At 37.6% G+C, this 16,008-nt stretch overlaps 1 protein-coding gene across 1 annotated transcript in view; it reads right to left on the bottom strand.

Annotated features, from left to right (window-relative positions):
- SLC5A12 (solute carrier family 5 member 12) overlaps nt 1-16,008 on the bottom strand; it is a 46,753-nt gene that overhangs the window by 19,235 nt on the left and 11,510 nt on the right. Inside the window, exons 5-8 of the mRNA XM_086677793.1 lie at nt 11,374-11,528; nt 11,115-11,255; nt 5,353-5,482; nt 4,046-4,134 (exon numbers count right to left, since the gene is read on the bottom strand). Coding sequence (XP_086533919.1) covers nt 4,046-4,134; nt 5,353-5,482; nt 11,115-11,255; nt 11,374-11,528 — 515 coding nt within the window. The remainder of the gene's footprint in view (nt 1-4,045; nt 4,135-5,352; nt 5,483-11,114; nt 11,256-11,373; nt 11,529-16,008) is intronic.

The following is a 16,008-nucleotide window of genomic DNA, read 5'->3' as shown; positions in this document are numbered from 1 at the left end:
TACCATTCATTAATCATTCACTCATACCATTCATGCATCCATTTATGCATCTCTCCATTCTACATATTAGGCATATGGTGGCGAACCAGAAAAGCATACACCTTATACTCAGTGACATAGACATTCGATAACCAATTACACAATTGGTCCCAGTTGGTATGAAGGAAAATACCAACATGCTATGAAACTACGCCTTGCAGAGTCCTAAAGTGATATGAAGTTAGGGAACTCTTTCCTTAGGAAATGATGATTAAGATAGGCACTGAAAGGACCCATGCAAATTGGGGAAAAGATGTTCCAGAGCAAAGGGAAAATTACATTTAAATACCTCTAGAGGGAAGACTTGTTGCATTCAACAACCTGAAGCCACCAGATTGAGTAGAATGCAATTTGTAAGGGAGAGAGGAGCAAAGGATAAGATGGGAAATGGGCAAAGACTAAAACCACATAAAGAATCTGATACTCCCTCTGATTTTCCACCCAGAGTCCACTCTTAGGACAGTAAAACTCACTTTGATGACAGGGGACCTGGAAATTGGGGTTTTCTTTGCAGAATAGCATGAAAGCTTATTTAATTCCTCATATGGAACAACATCCTCCTTAAGGTTTTAGCAGAAGTAATCTCTCCATAGCATCCACTGCCAACTGTGTCCCTTTCTTAGAATTTTTGGTCTTGAGACCAAAAGAGCCAACCATTCTCTTATGGGGGAATTACCTTTTGACAAATATATGTTTTCCACTCTGGAGAGACTCAGCCTTAGAGTAAGAAGGAAAGATAAATAAGGAAAGCTCTTTAGAGAGGGGCAAAATAAAAGCTACAGTGTCACCCCTCCATGTGTTTGACTCTCTAGTGTTAATTTTTCCTGTCCAAAGTTTCCCTGAGATCTTAATCTCAACAGCACAGAATAATATCACTTTGTGTTCTTGATGCAAAAATCCTAAAAATAATATTAGTAAAAACAATTCAGTAGTACACTAAATTAGAATTACACACCGAAGCAAGTTAAAGTCATTATATAAATTCAAGGATGTTGCTGTTTTGGAAATCTGTCAACATATTAATATGCCAAAAGTTAAAAAAAAAAAAGCCACTTCAAAAATGCCAATAATTTACTAATATTTAATATCTCTGATAAAAAAATTCCTAAAAGAATAAATATATGCATTTTGTTCTTTTTTATAATTTATTAACTTAAAATGAATATTCTTAAACGTTAATAATATCTCTCAAATTAAAACGTGATATCACATTTAATGGTAAAATCCAAGAGCCATTTCCTTTAAAGTCATAACAAATATAAGAATTTCTGCTAATCTCAATTATTACCATTGTTCTCAATGCCCAAGTATATGAGAGTGAACATAGAAGTGTAACTTATTAAAAAAAGAAAAACGCAAAAGTATTTGCAAATATTATGATTTCTGTATAATCAAATCCCAAAGAATTAACTGAAAATAATCAGGGGAAAAAAATCTACATATCAAGGGAAATTCTGTAAAAAGAAAAACATTATGAATAACAGACATTAAATCATATGTTAAAGCATAGTGGTTAAAATTATTAGTGTTTGCATCATTATAGATAAATAGACCAAAGAACTATAAAGAAAATCCAGAAAAAGTCCCAAATATATAGAAGAATGTAGGATATAATAAAAATAGCATTTAAAGTCACTGATGGAAAGACAGCTTATTTACCAAAAAGTAATGGGACAACTGGCTACTATCTTAGAAGGAAAATAAGTGTCGAGCTCCACTTCAGTTTTTATACCACACATATAGTCTAGATGATTTGAAGGTTTGTTATTTAATAAGACTATACATATACTAGAATGGTGTCTGGATAGTTAGTTATAATGATAGAATGGAAAAGCCTTTCTGAGAATAATATTAATCCAGAAACCATAATGTAAAAGAATTGGTCAATATAAATTAAAATCTCCATATACTCAGAAATAAAGCAAATATACAAACAACAAATGAAAAAACATGAGATATATGCCAAGAGGCTATTTTTCTTGTATATAAAGAGGAAAACTTTAAAAAACTAACAAAGAACATAAACTGGCATGTTACAGAAAAAGAAATACAAATGGCCAATGAAAGTAGGGAAATGTAGCCAATCCCACTTATGGTCAACTAAATTCATATCCTAATTAGTTACCATTTTTCACCTATTTGTTTGGCAAGTTGAAAAGTTTGATAGCACCCAATATTGGTGGTAGTGTGAGAAAAGAGATGCTCTAGTATTTTCTTTTTAGAATATAAATTGTTGAGAATTTTTGCAGCTGAATTTAGCAATGTCCATGAGAAGGTTAAACTATTAAGTATTTGGACACAGTAATTCTACTTCTTGGAATGTAGCCTACATATATCCTTGCACAATTTCACAAAGATATACGTTGTAATACCTTATGGATTAAGTGTTTGTGTTCCCTCACAACTCATATGCTGAAGTCTAACCCCCAAGGTGATAGTATTTGGAGCCGGAGCCTTTAGGAACGATGAAGTCATGTCAGTGGAGCTCTTATAAATGGACTTAGTGACTTTACGAAAGAGATCCAAGAGAGCTCCCTTAACCCTTCTACCGTGTAAGGACACAACAAGAAAATGGTCATAAATGAGGCATGAATTGAGCCCTTACCAGACACAAAATCTCCCAGGGCCTTGATCTTAGACTTCCTAGCCTTGGGAACTGTAAGAAATTGTTTTGTTTTGTTTTTTTATAAACCACCTAGTGTATGGTATTCTGTTATAGCAGTCTGAGCAGACTAAGACAGATTTGTTAGATACGTCTTACATTAAAGGATTGGTCAAATAAATCACAGGTTTTAAAAAAGAGTAGGGTACATCTACTGATGTGGAAAGATTTCTAAATTATATTACCTTAAATGAAACCATATATACAATATGATCCTTTTTTTTCATTCACTAAAAAGTATATCTGTTCCCATAAGCAAAGAAATTTTCGGGTTCATTGACAAGAAATTATTAACAGCAGTTAACTCTGTGGGTTGAGACAAAGGATTTGAGGAATAAGATATAAAGCTTTGACCTTGATCTTCTGCTATTGTTTTAATTTTGACTCTGACCATTTTACTCTCTTAAAAGTGGCCTTTGACAAACCTTATCAATGATTATCTGCAACTGAGCTCCAGGAAGGGAAGTGAGGCTTTTCCAACCAGCTGAGCTCATAGAGCCAAAGGTCTGGCATAAAGGAAGGTAATGATACTACATTGATCTCAACACTGTTACCTCGACCCTTCAAGTTACCATCATCTCTCAACTGTGTCAAAGCAAATGCCTGTTACTGGTTCCCCACTTTCGCCACTCTTGCTTTATCACAGTCCCTGGCCCTGACAGAAGCCTGAAGCTTTAATTGTATGGCATCGCTCACTCTCTAGCTTCAAACCTTCTGAGAAAATTAGTAACGGGAAACTTCACTAAAATGAGGTCAGGAGGTTTCAGCAGGAGATCTCATGCCCTACCACTTGTGGTCAATTGCAGATCCATGAGGAAGACAGGGACTTGACCTTGCACTTGGATACTACTCTCTATTCCAGCTTGAGGAAGAGAAGCTTTCCCCTCAGCAACCACTCAGCCAATGAAAAGCTGCCACACTTTGAACTCCCAGTTCAAATGGTCTTTTAGTTCATAACAGCCTTCCCAACTTAGTCCTTTTCTCCTTAAAATAAAGCGTACCACTCCTTTGTTCCCCAGACGTGCATAAAGCTTTGCCACTGCTTATTTGTCCTGGATTATAATTCTCTTTTATTTCCCAATAAGCCCCAATAAGCACATCTTTAGCTGGTAAGATAATTGTCGGTTTTTATTTTTAATGCTCCAAGCTACTTCATAAAGTTTTCTGAGTAAAGTTCTATACATTGTGTGAGGTAAAGCATTCAGCAAGCCAGCTGACACACAGTAAGTACTCAGTAAGTACTGGTGATTACTACCACCATCACCCTTGTCATCTCACGCCCTTGCCATCACCACTGTCATTATCATCAGCATCATCAGAGCAGGGTGTTGTCCATATACTAACCTCAGAGTTCCGCTGAAGGCACAAGCCACAAAGAGTCCAGGCAGTCCTGGCATTGTGAAAAATATCTCCATGACAAAGTACGGCATCAGCTTTGGAGGTAAAACAAGATAGAATTAGTGGTCTTATCAGCAGAGTCTGAAATGTGAGAATGTCTATTTTTAGCAAAAGAAGGTGGGAAAAAAAAGACAAAAAATAAATAAAAATAATACAGGAGTTTGCACAGACTAAGGTTGTTACATACTTGCAGTTGAGGTTATAATCAATCCAATTTCAGGGGACCTGAGGTCCAGCTCCAGCTGTAGGGAAGGAGGAAGGGCGGGAAGGGGCAGTGGATACTAGGAAAAAGGGTTGGATCAGCTTTAGAAAGTTCAGGAACTTGTTTTGTTTTTCTTATGTTTGCAATGTATGCCATTCCCTTATCTGTTTACCCTTAATGTTAGCAGTTAAACCCTAACAACAAATGCTTAAAACAGGTCTTCAGAGAATGTAGGTATTATGGTTCCACTCTGTAGCCAGATTTGTGAGAGAGGGACCCCCCCCCCGCAGGACAGAGGGGACAGTGAAAAATACAGAGGGGAGAGAGGTGATCGTTCCTCCTGAGCATATCCTCCATAAATGGAGGGTTTTTTTTTTAATGTTTATATATTTATTTGAAGAGAGAGAGAGAGAATGAGCAGGGGAGGGGCAGAGAGAGAGAGAGAGAGAGAGAGAGAATACCAAGCAGACTCCAGGCTCGACACAGAGCCCAAGCCCAACTTGGGGCTTGATCTCACTACTGCAAGATCATGGCCTGAGCCAAAATCTAGAGTTGGATGTTCAACTGAGCCACCGAGGTGCCCCATATAAATAAAGTTTTTGAAAGCACATTTCATGTAGTACATTGGGTTGATGGTGTTCAAGCTATGGTGAGAACACATGCGCAGAAGCATTATAGAAACAAGGGTCATATTGTTCAATCTGAGAATAAAGCATCTTTAATGAACCTTGAGACATATAGAAAAAAGAATTTAAAGGCCACATGGACAACCAAAGCCATGGGTTCAAGCCTAACCTCCATGCTCCTCAGCCTTGTCCTGGCCCCTGGCCTTGTCTTCAAGGACAAGGTGAGATACCTTTTTACATGTCACTCCCCACTATTAGAACCTGGTGTGTATATCACCCAATAGGAAAGGAAATAAATCAACTCTCTGGGGCTTAGGAAGTACCTTGAGATCCAGGTGGAAAAAGAGAAAGAACCCATATTACTCATTGATGGCCAGAAGCACACTGATTTCAGCCATTTCCTCTGGCCCCAAGGGAACACATACCTGGTCTGGTGCTGAGATAATGCCAGAAGTCCAAGGGTCACAGTCTTTGAAGTGGGAGTACATGATTAAGCCAGAGAAGACAGCACATACCAGAATGATCCAGAGACCCAACAAGTTAAAATACAAGGCTCTAGAGAAGAACACATAGATCTATCAGTAGCCTCTATGCCATATTACAGGATGATGAAGACATCACCAAAAATTCAAGGTGAAAATTTTGGTGGCTTTTTGCTATAAAATAAAATTCCACAGCTTTCAAGAACCATTACATTTTACACTTTTGCAATTTTTTTTTGTTTGGGAATGTTACATTTTTAGAATGATTACAAAAATTGAATGAGGACTTTTGATGGCTTTTCTCTTCAAATAAGTTTTTCTGCATAGTCTCCATGTGTGGTATAAGATCTTGGATGAAATTTCATATACCGATCACTCATATTATGTAACTGCCAGTGACTTTCACCCCACTCAATTCATAAAACTGTCAAAAAGTAAACTTACATTTTAACATCTTTACTTCTAGGAGGATAATGAGATAAATGTAGAAGAAGACACATTTTGGAAACATTCACTATATTCATTCACTATCCGAATGAAATTTAAAGTTGATTTGTTTTTTCTTTTTAGAGAGAATAGAAAGTATACAAAGGCTAGGTCATTTTCCCCATATTCTGGGGAGCGTTTCTTTATATTGTACAACACACAGGTATGCTTGATTCCAGTCTGAGTGCCTTGACATTACGCTATGGCTATATTGTAGCCATTATTGATTTCTGAAAGTCAAATTATTACAAATTTTCTTTATCTCAAGGAAGATTTGAAAGTGGACTGGACTTATATAAACAATCTCATTCTGGAGAGAGTTCAAAGGGCCAGGAGAGCAACAGTGGGAAATTTCTTGGATCCAGTCATCGTTCAAAGGGAATCAGATACATCCACATTTAAATATAAGGAGGGGTGCCTGGGTGGCTCAGTTGGCTGAGCCTCTGACTTCAGCTTAGGTCATGATCTGATTGTTTGTGAGTTCGAGCCCCTCATCGGGCTCTATGCTGATGGCTTAATCCTGGAGCCTGCTTCTGATTCCGTGTCTCCCTCTCTCTCTGCCCCTTATCCACTTGCATTCTGTGTCTGTCTGTCTCAAAAATAAACATTAAAAAATTTTTGTAATTAGAAAAGATAAATATAAGGACACACACTAATTTCAAAGCCTCTTAACACCCATAATGTATAGGTATACCCTAGCTTTCATAAAACACTTAAGTCAAACTATTCATTTATGAAGCAAATATGGTTAAATAATTATCTTGTTTGGAAGTTTCTATTTTATACTATTTACATTAGAAAAGGGACTTATCCCAGAAGTTACTTCCTTGAGAGTACTCTAACAATGCTTGGTGTTGAGTTACAAGTTTGTTTGTTTGTTTGTGTTTAGAGGGGTTGAGTTAAAGACGGCTGTTTGGGAATAGCAGTGACACATGAGGTGGCCAATACCTATTAACTGCATTTTTATATTCTTGCTTTCCTCCCTTCCAGACAACTGGATTCAAGCCTTTATTTAGGCCACCTCGAGAGAGGCCTCCCTGACCTTCTTTATTTGAAACAGTCACTTTCAGCTGTCTTATCTGTTTCCATTCCTTATACTATTTTACATCTTTACAGCATTTATGATAATCTAAAGTATATAATATATTTATTTGCTTATTATTGTTTTCTCCCATCCAAACAAACACAGTACTATAGAATAGTGCTGGCACATAGCATACATGAAATTATTTTTATTTGGGGTAATGAATAATTGAAGGAATTAATTAATTAATGGTAGAAATTGAGTACAATACGATTGTACTCTTTACATCATTTATTTTTAAAAAAAGAACATTGATCCCAGAGTCAGAAGACTTTATCCTTAATAGCCATCTGACCTTAGACAAGTTATATAACACCTTGAGGCGGTGAAATCATCTGTAAAACGAGTGTTAACACATCTGCTTTATTTCTATCACATAGGACTAGTATAAGGATTGAATGAGTTACACTTTGTTAAAATAAATGTAGGCTATATAGCCATGTAGAGAACATTCACACATTATCCAAAACAATTTTAAAGCTTCACCAGTCAACTGTGGGAAATGAGAAACCAATGGTGAGACTGGATTAAATATTAAAGCCCTGTGTTGTGAATTTGTTTTTTATTAGAAATGGACTGTGATTCCTTAAAAGCTAATTCTCCTACTTGTAACTTAAGCGGCTCCACTGATTCATTCAAAACATATTTATCAGGCATCTCCATGTACGAGGTTGTTCTAGATACTGGGGCATAGCAGTGAACAACACAGAACCCACCCCCATGGAGATTACATTCTGGGATTAGAGACAGGTGATGATCACCGAAATGAAAGAAATGAATAAGATGCTTTTAGAGGTGATAAGAGATTTGAGGAAAACAAACTAAGGCAGTAGGAATAGAACAAAAGTGACTCGTGTGTGTGTGTGTGTGTGTGTGTGTGTGTGTGTGTGCATGTGTGTGTGCGTGTGTGCTTATCTTAGTCAGAAGATGGGATGGAGATGGGAAGGAACCTGAGAAGCTGCATCAGCCCCTACTACCCTCATAGCACTATTTAAGACCAGTAGTCTTGAAAGATAAACGAGTCTAGAGGAGGGGAAGTCAGTTTCCAAGGAGCACATCTAAAATGACACTGTGGGTGATACTATTTCTAAGCGCCAGAAAAATCAATTGGGCTTAAGATCAATCAAATCATCCTTAGTGAGTAATCAGCATTCCTGGCCATGAAATTATATCATAAACAAATGCCTGGTTTTAACCCATGGACACATTCAGTATGAACATTCTGGATCTATTTTCACCTACAAATGTTTCAGGATGTATTTTCCCAACTAGAAGAGCTTTTCTTAAACTCTGATGGAATGTTTTAACGGCTCCAGGCTCTCACATAATTGAACAGAAGCAGAGCATTTAATCAACAGTCTGCAGAGCCTCCTAGGTGAGAGCCGATGGGCAGCTGGCTCTGCGTGGCCTCCAGCTGACTCCGTGGTGAACCTCGAGCCTTCCATTGTGTGACAAACAAGAGGCCTCACCACATCCTCACTGCAGCCTTCCTTCCAGCTGCATGCACTTCAACTGTCCTGACCATTTGGACTGACTTTTCATTCCTGAACTGTATGAACTTAGTCAATTTGGATTCTCTCAGGGAAGTGTTTTCTAAAGAGAATTTTTATTTTTTCACCTTTCCTTATTCTCACAAAATTCATATCATAGCAGGGTGGCTGGGTGGCTCAGTCAGATGAACATCTGACTCGATTTCGGCTCAGGTCATGATCTCAAGATTCGTGAGATCGAGCCTAGCATCAGGGAGCCTGTTTGGAATTCTCTCTCTTCCTCTCTCTCTGCTCCTCCTCTACTCTCTCTCTCTCAAAATAAATAAATAAACTTAAATAAATCCCATCATAGCTCTGGTCCTTCCACAGAAGTGGGGGTGGGTGGAACCAGGAGTTGCAATCCTAAATGCTTAAGAAATCATGTACATTTTTTCTCCATGCGTATCTCTCCTTTTCTGACAGTTTTCATACCCATTAAATATTCATGCAACAAATTCCAGACGCCAGGCAACTATTGTAAATGTAATTGTATTGACTTTTGCTTGATTTCAACTCACTAAATGAGGCTTAAAGATATGCAAATACAAACACATACTTGGGAGTGTGTGTGTATATGTATATGTCTGTGCCTACACATATACACATATCCTCCTTTGTATACAGACACACACAAATATGTGTATTTCTACATAAATATGTGTTTCCAGGTATGCATTTATACATACACACATGTAAGCATGGCCTTCTTGAAGCATCACTTTTCAAATAAGCGATAAATATTTAATAAGCACAAAATATTATTCTTGACCTTGTGGGAAAAAACTTATGAAAAAGATACATTTCCTTATTTTCAGGTACTATCGTAGTAATAGGGAGAAATTAGGCATGTTCACAAGAAAAAATAATGTAACACAAACATAAGATTAAAAAAATCTAGATGTAACAGAGAATTATTATTTATTTCACCATAAGATCCTTCCCTTTAGAGATACAGTCAACTCCATTTTATTTATTTTATTTTTTTATTATATACAGAGAGGGTGTACAAGCAGGGGAGAGGGGCAGATAGAGAGAGCAAATCCCAAGCAGACTCCATGCTCAGCACAGAGCCTGACACATGGCTTGACCCATGACCCTGGGTTCCTGACCTGCACTGAAATCAAGAGGTGAAATCTTAACTAACTGAACCACCCAGGCATCCCCAGTCAACTCCATTTTAAAACAGAATTTTAAATGAATTTTAATTTTATTTATTTTTTAAGTAGTTTCTATGCCCAACATGAACTCACGACCCCAAGATCCTCTACCTACCAAGCCAGGAAAGGGTCCCTAAACGAATTTTAATTTAAAAAAAATTTTTTTACATTTATTCAGCTTTGAGAGACAGAGTGACACAGAGCACAACAGAGGAGGGGGAGAGAGGAGACACAGAATCTGAAGTAGGTTTCAGGCTCCAAGCAAGCGTTCAGCACAGAGCCCGATGTGGGGTTCAAACCCACGAACCGTGAGATCATGACCTGAGACGAAGTCGGTCACTTAGCCAACTGAGCCACCCAGGCGCCCCATGAATTTTAATTTTAAATGAACTGTGAGATCAAGGTCACACTTGATCTTACATTTTAAGTAATGCAGCTATTTGATAAAGTGATTATCTTGTGTGGAGGATTTGTTAATATTATTTATTGTAATAGGATATGAATACGGTATCAGTGAATTAATGGAATACTAGATAATGCTTTCAATTCTTCCTTCTGAGAATGTGTGAAATATAGACGTAATATGTGCTCTTTTGGAATTCAAGTTCAAAATGGTGAACCATGTCTCAGCAATGTTATCTTGTATTCAGTCTAAAGAAAAAAAACTGCACTGCAAGTATTTTAAAATCAGTTGTGGAAATATTCACAGTGGCTGTTTCTCACTCTAAGAAACATGGAGGTCATCCTGATAAATCTGGGGATGCTGGTATTTGGACAGCAACAATGAGGATAAAATGTCCGGTTTAGATGTAATTCTAGCCTATTGCTTCCAGTTCTGCAGAATAATACATCACTTCCTTCAATCCCCATTCCAGAGCAGGATGCCTTGAAGGGCTTGGAAAAGGCTTCATAAGTTGTGCCCCTGTTGGAGTCCTTCAGGGTAAGCACGCCCAGCAAGACTGGTGACTGCTAGCTCAGCAAGAGTTGAATTGGCAGAAGCCCTATTATGTCTTACCTCATTACCTTGGCTTTCCTTTTTTTAAACCTGTCCTTGGAAAACTTAAGGATATTTAAAAGAAAAATAGTGCTCAAGAGACCACAAGATGGATCAAATAAGTGATAGGGGCCACCTCATCACAGAAACTGTAAGTAGAAAATCTATGCTATCTACCTCTGCATTGTCAGTCATGGCACCTGATTTAACCCAGTAATTTCTCAATAAATGGAGGTAACAAATGATGGAGAGCAAAGGCAGGCAGACACAAGCTCAAACTCACTTCCCTGCTGAGATGGGAATAGTAATGCCTGCCTCAAAAAATTATTGAAATGGTTAAATAAATCTTTCCATTTCTCTGTCACACACACACACATGCGCGCGCGCGCGCGCACGAGCATATAATAACTACCCAGTAAGGGAAAAGAAAACAGAAACATTTATCTATAACTTACAGTTTTGCATGTTTTTCTGTTTTGCAAGAAATGCATCGCTGTATGGTCGACTGATTAACACCATAGATCCCGAGCCATGTAAAAGTTCCTCCCACCGAGATGGTCCAAAAAGTGTGCCGCCTGAGAGGGTCCACATCAAAGCTGTGAGGCACAGAGAAGTGAGTGAACAAAGATGCTCTTTTAATGCCAGATATTATTTTAGTTGTTGAGGTCATGCAGCTAAATTTTATAAAACATGGAAAAGTAGTATTGGACATACTCAAATATATTTAGTCGAGATCCATTTGTTGAATGCTCTATTACATTGTGTAAGCCACCAGCATGAGCTGATCCTTGAATGAGAACCGTTAAGAATCCCACAATCATGACAACCATCTGAAATGCATCTGTCCACACCACTGCTTTTAATCCTCCCTGCAATGGAGATAATGGATGTGAGTTATTGAAAAGGAAGGCTACAAGTCTTCCAATTCTTTACAACCTCTCCGCTGATGCAATCTTTCTTTCTCTCTTTCTTTCCTTCTATTTCTTTCTTTTCCTACTTTCCTCTTTCTTTCTTATTTTCTTCTTTCTTTCTCTCCCTTTTCTTTCTTTCTTTCTTTCTTTCTTTCTTTCTTTCTTTCTTTCTTTCTTTCATCTTTCTGTCTTCAATAGTCACTGAGGTATTTTATGTGCCAAGCACTATGTTATGCATGGGAATAAAAATGGCAAGTAAAAAAGACAGGTTCGTTATTTAACTTCATAGAGTTTATAACCTGGTGGGAGACCAGATACCAGACAACAATATAACTAATTATTTAAGATTGTGGACAGTGAAGTTAAGAAGGACAGTTTACTATGACAGCATATAGCAGTGAATCCTGACCTGGTCTTGAAGAAGTGGCATTTGAAGGATGGAGATGTATGGCTGAAGAAATGAGAGAATGCTGGAATATATAGATCGAGACGTATACAGAATGCCCAAAGGGAGGTTGCTGAATTTGCTAGAGGCCAGAACACACAGATTTTGACAAGTCTACTTAAATGATTTCTTAAGAGCAGTAAGAGAGCATTAAAGAGGGTGCCACAACTCATTTGGTTGTGTCCGACTTCGGCTCAGGTCGTGATCTCGTGGTTCGTGGGTTTGAGCCCCGTGTCGGGCTCTGTGCTGACAGCTCAGAGCGTGGAGCCTGCTTCGGATTCTGTGTCTCCCTCTCTCTCTGCCTCTCTCCCAGTCGCGTGCTCTCTGTCTCTCTCAAAATTAAATAAACATTAAAAAAAAGATTTTAAAAAGACAGCATTAAAGAGATTTACATGATGAGAGATTTTGTTTGTTGGCTTCATGGTGGTGTCAGGAGTGGTTGTGTGGACAGCAGATTGCTGGGCCATGGAAAGAAAAGAAGGAGCAAGAGATATGCTCAGAGTTGACGTCAGTAGTCTGTGCTCAAGATGACAGAGGTTCGGAGCAGGGTAGAGATGGAAAGAAGTGGATGGATTTGAAAGATACTTGGGAGGCCAAATCAATATAACATGTGAATAATTGAACACAGATTTTGAGGAAGTGAAGGAATTGAGGACAATCACCTGGGTCTGGTTTATATAGCATGAAAGTTATTTTTTTTAATTGAGTGACAGTAAATAAATTTGGGGGAACTGAGATGGTACAAGGCTGAGAAAGAAGAAAAGAAAGAATGATAGATTCCAGACATTCCTGGAGAAAGGAGCTTAAGAGGTAGAGGATGGTCAAATAGCAAACAAGGCAGTCTCTCCAGAGGATCAATCTAACAGTAGAGCTCAGGACAGAGGCATGAGACAAGAGGGTATCATGGTGGTTATCAAACCCGATCCTCTTTAGAGTCACTTAAAGAGTTTGAAAATAAACACATAACAACGTCCCAGCCCCAAACCCCAGGATTCTGAATAAATTGAGGTGTGGGTGGGGCCCCAGTTCTGCATGTTCTCTGAAAGCTCCCCAGGGATTCTAATGTACAATTATAGTTGAGATCACATGGTCCAGAGGAAAGGAGGTGACAAAGAGGCTGCTAGAGTAATCCAGGTGTAGGATCCCTCATGACCACAGTGAAGGTGGAATGAGCAAACTGGGAAAGCTCAAATGAGGTGATATAAAAAAAAGTGCTTTGAAGATGAATAAGTACTATGAGAATGGAAGTACGTGGTATTTTTAACATTGAAAAATAGAATTATCATCCCCGGTTACTCCTCCAGAGTGTCAAGAACTTCTGTGAAAAGATGACAGGCTTCAACTTTATCTGGAGAAGAAAGGAGACATTGGGGTTGCCCTATCATTTCTTTTGTAATTAAAATATAACTTAATAAATAGTCATCAAAGCCCCTCCAGAGGCCTTGCATTTGTATATTGTGTTCACATCCTGACATGAGGAATAATCAATACTTACCTCCCACCTGCCAATTAGTGGTATTTTGATTTTCTTTAAAGACATTAAGGCTTCTAAACCCAAATCACAACATCAGATTTTAGTGATATGAAGACCAAATGTCAAAGATGTCGGTTTCCAGAGGCTACTTGATATTGGTTATGCAAAAATATGCATAAAGCTGAACTTCAGTTAGACATGACGCAAAAGAACAAAACACTTTATGAAATGTACATCAAAAGGCAGATTATAGCCACCATGAAAATTTCTCTGACTCTATAACTCTTTCATACAATGAGACACACACACACACACACACACACACCACTGATCTATAACCCTGATCATGAGATGTCACTGATGTATTTAATCAGTCTGTGATGTTTGAAATCTAATGTTTACCTCAGTAGATTGCAAATCCCTGAATGGCAGGAATCACTTATTGTTTTAATCTTCCAAAGGTTATCTTGGAATCCAAGATATCTTTGGTATCCAAAGGTACCTTGGATATCCTTGGATATCTTTGGTATCCAAAGGTACGCTATGCATTCACAGGATTCTAAAGAGTTTGCAATATGAGCAACAAGTGTTAGATAAATAAGCCACCATTGTAGTGAGATCCAGCAGCCTGTAACCTGGCTAGAGAGAGAAGAGATGGGACCCAGGTGTGCTAAGGGATTATTAAATGGGCGGGTTGATGCACATCAGGAAAGATTTCCAAGACTAGGCTAAGAGGCTTATACTTTATCCTGTGAACAATGGGAAGCAAGAAGAGAACTGGGTCAGTTAAGTGGCATGACGAAATGGGTGATTAAGATTAATCTTACAGGCATGCAGGGTGGAGGAAGCACTGAAAACAATTAAGAAGCAGTAAATTTAGTTCATTCTAGCTTATTGTAGTTATTAAAACATCCAGACTTGTTTCTGACATCTTACTTTTAGGTTTCTATTTGTGCCCTATTTTTTTCTTTTCCTTTTTTCTCCTCTTGCTTAAATCACTTGAGGTTTTTGTTTTGTGTTAATTCCCTTTTTCCACTTTGACCGTTCTATTTAAATGGGATTTCTTGAAATGTTGCCATAAATTTTTAAGTTAGAGTCTACATTTAAAGAATGTCTTAATCCCCAGCAATTCAAAGATTATAAAACCACCAAGTCTGATTACTCTCTTCCTGATTTACATGCTATGCTGTCCAAATGAGGGTTATTCTTTTTCTTAATCCTCAAATTGCATATAATAGTAACTGGTAGTATTGGTGTATTTAAAAATATTATAAATTATAATATATAATATATTATAATATAATGCATAATTAGATATGTAAATTATACCATACTAAAAAAATTATTCTTTATCATTAAGCACCAAAAACTGTTTGACTAGACTTATTAAATGTTTACTATTTTATTTTCTTATCATTACTTCCTCCATCTAAAACTGGATAATTTTCCTTCTTCCCACAGTACTTCCTCTAGGTTTTTCTCAGGGGAAGATATATTAGTGATAAATTCTCTTGGTTTTTGACAGTTCCTGAAAGTTAGTTTTTTGCTGAATATGCAATTATAGGTAAACAATTGTTTTCCATCAATGCTTTGAAAATATTATTTCACCATTTCTGCCTTCCATTATTGTTGTTAAGGAGTGTGCCTTAACATGGGTTAAGTTAACATGGGTAGGTGCCTCGGAGCAGCTAATCTGTCACATATGGCCCGATGTACATGGACCAGGAGCTTATTTTTAACCTAGGTAAGAGATATGTGTCTGGGATAGAATGAACTAGGGTAGTGAGAATGGAATGAAAAAAAAAAAAACAACAAAACTCAGTAGTGCAAAGAAATGGTGGAATTTGAAATGTATGAAAAAGACAGGGGCATTTTTAAGTTGTATATTTTCATGATGTATGTTCAAAAAGTATCTGACATGCACACAATACCAAACTCCATGGATGGTCTGCTCTATGATAATATAGGATGACTTTATTTTCCTCTACAGAGGAGAAAAGAGAATCCAGCTATCTGAAAACTGTCATATTTTTAACTGGTTCCTTACAGCCTCTGTATATGGTTGCCAATGACTCCGAAGAATGAAGATTCTCTTTGCAGAGCATGATAAATAACAGATGCCCAGTGAATGTTTTTTGAACTAAACTGATTTTAACAATTATATAAATATGTGCCAATACCACCCAGCTTCCTTGATTAAAAGCCGAGCATGTGTTAAGTCAAATGTCAATGTAATCCAAGATTATCCATAAATAACAGACAAAAGTTCTGGAATCCTCAAGTTTACAAAATACCAGCATCCTTGATCATTCATACATGCATTTTGTCTTTCTCAATCACTAGGCAGTGAAGTATATGCTACCTATAGTTCATAATTACTATTAACAAGCACATTTTTTTTCTCAGCAATTGCATATGGTCACTTATCCTCTGATCAAGGAGGTACTTCTTTCATTAAATCTTTTCTTTGCCATGACTTTCTCGAATGAGCCCAGAACCCCAATTCTGCCAATGGTACT

Source organism: Puma concolor, chromosome D1, assembly GCF_028749965.1.
Source record: "Puma concolor isolate L17-30 chromosome D1, mPumCon1.1.hap2, whole genome shotgun sequence".
NCBI lineage: Eukaryota > Metazoa > Chordata > Mammalia > Carnivora > Felidae > Puma > Puma concolor.
Note: the sequence above shows the minus strand (reverse complement) of the source record. Positions and strands in the feature narration are given on the sequence as shown.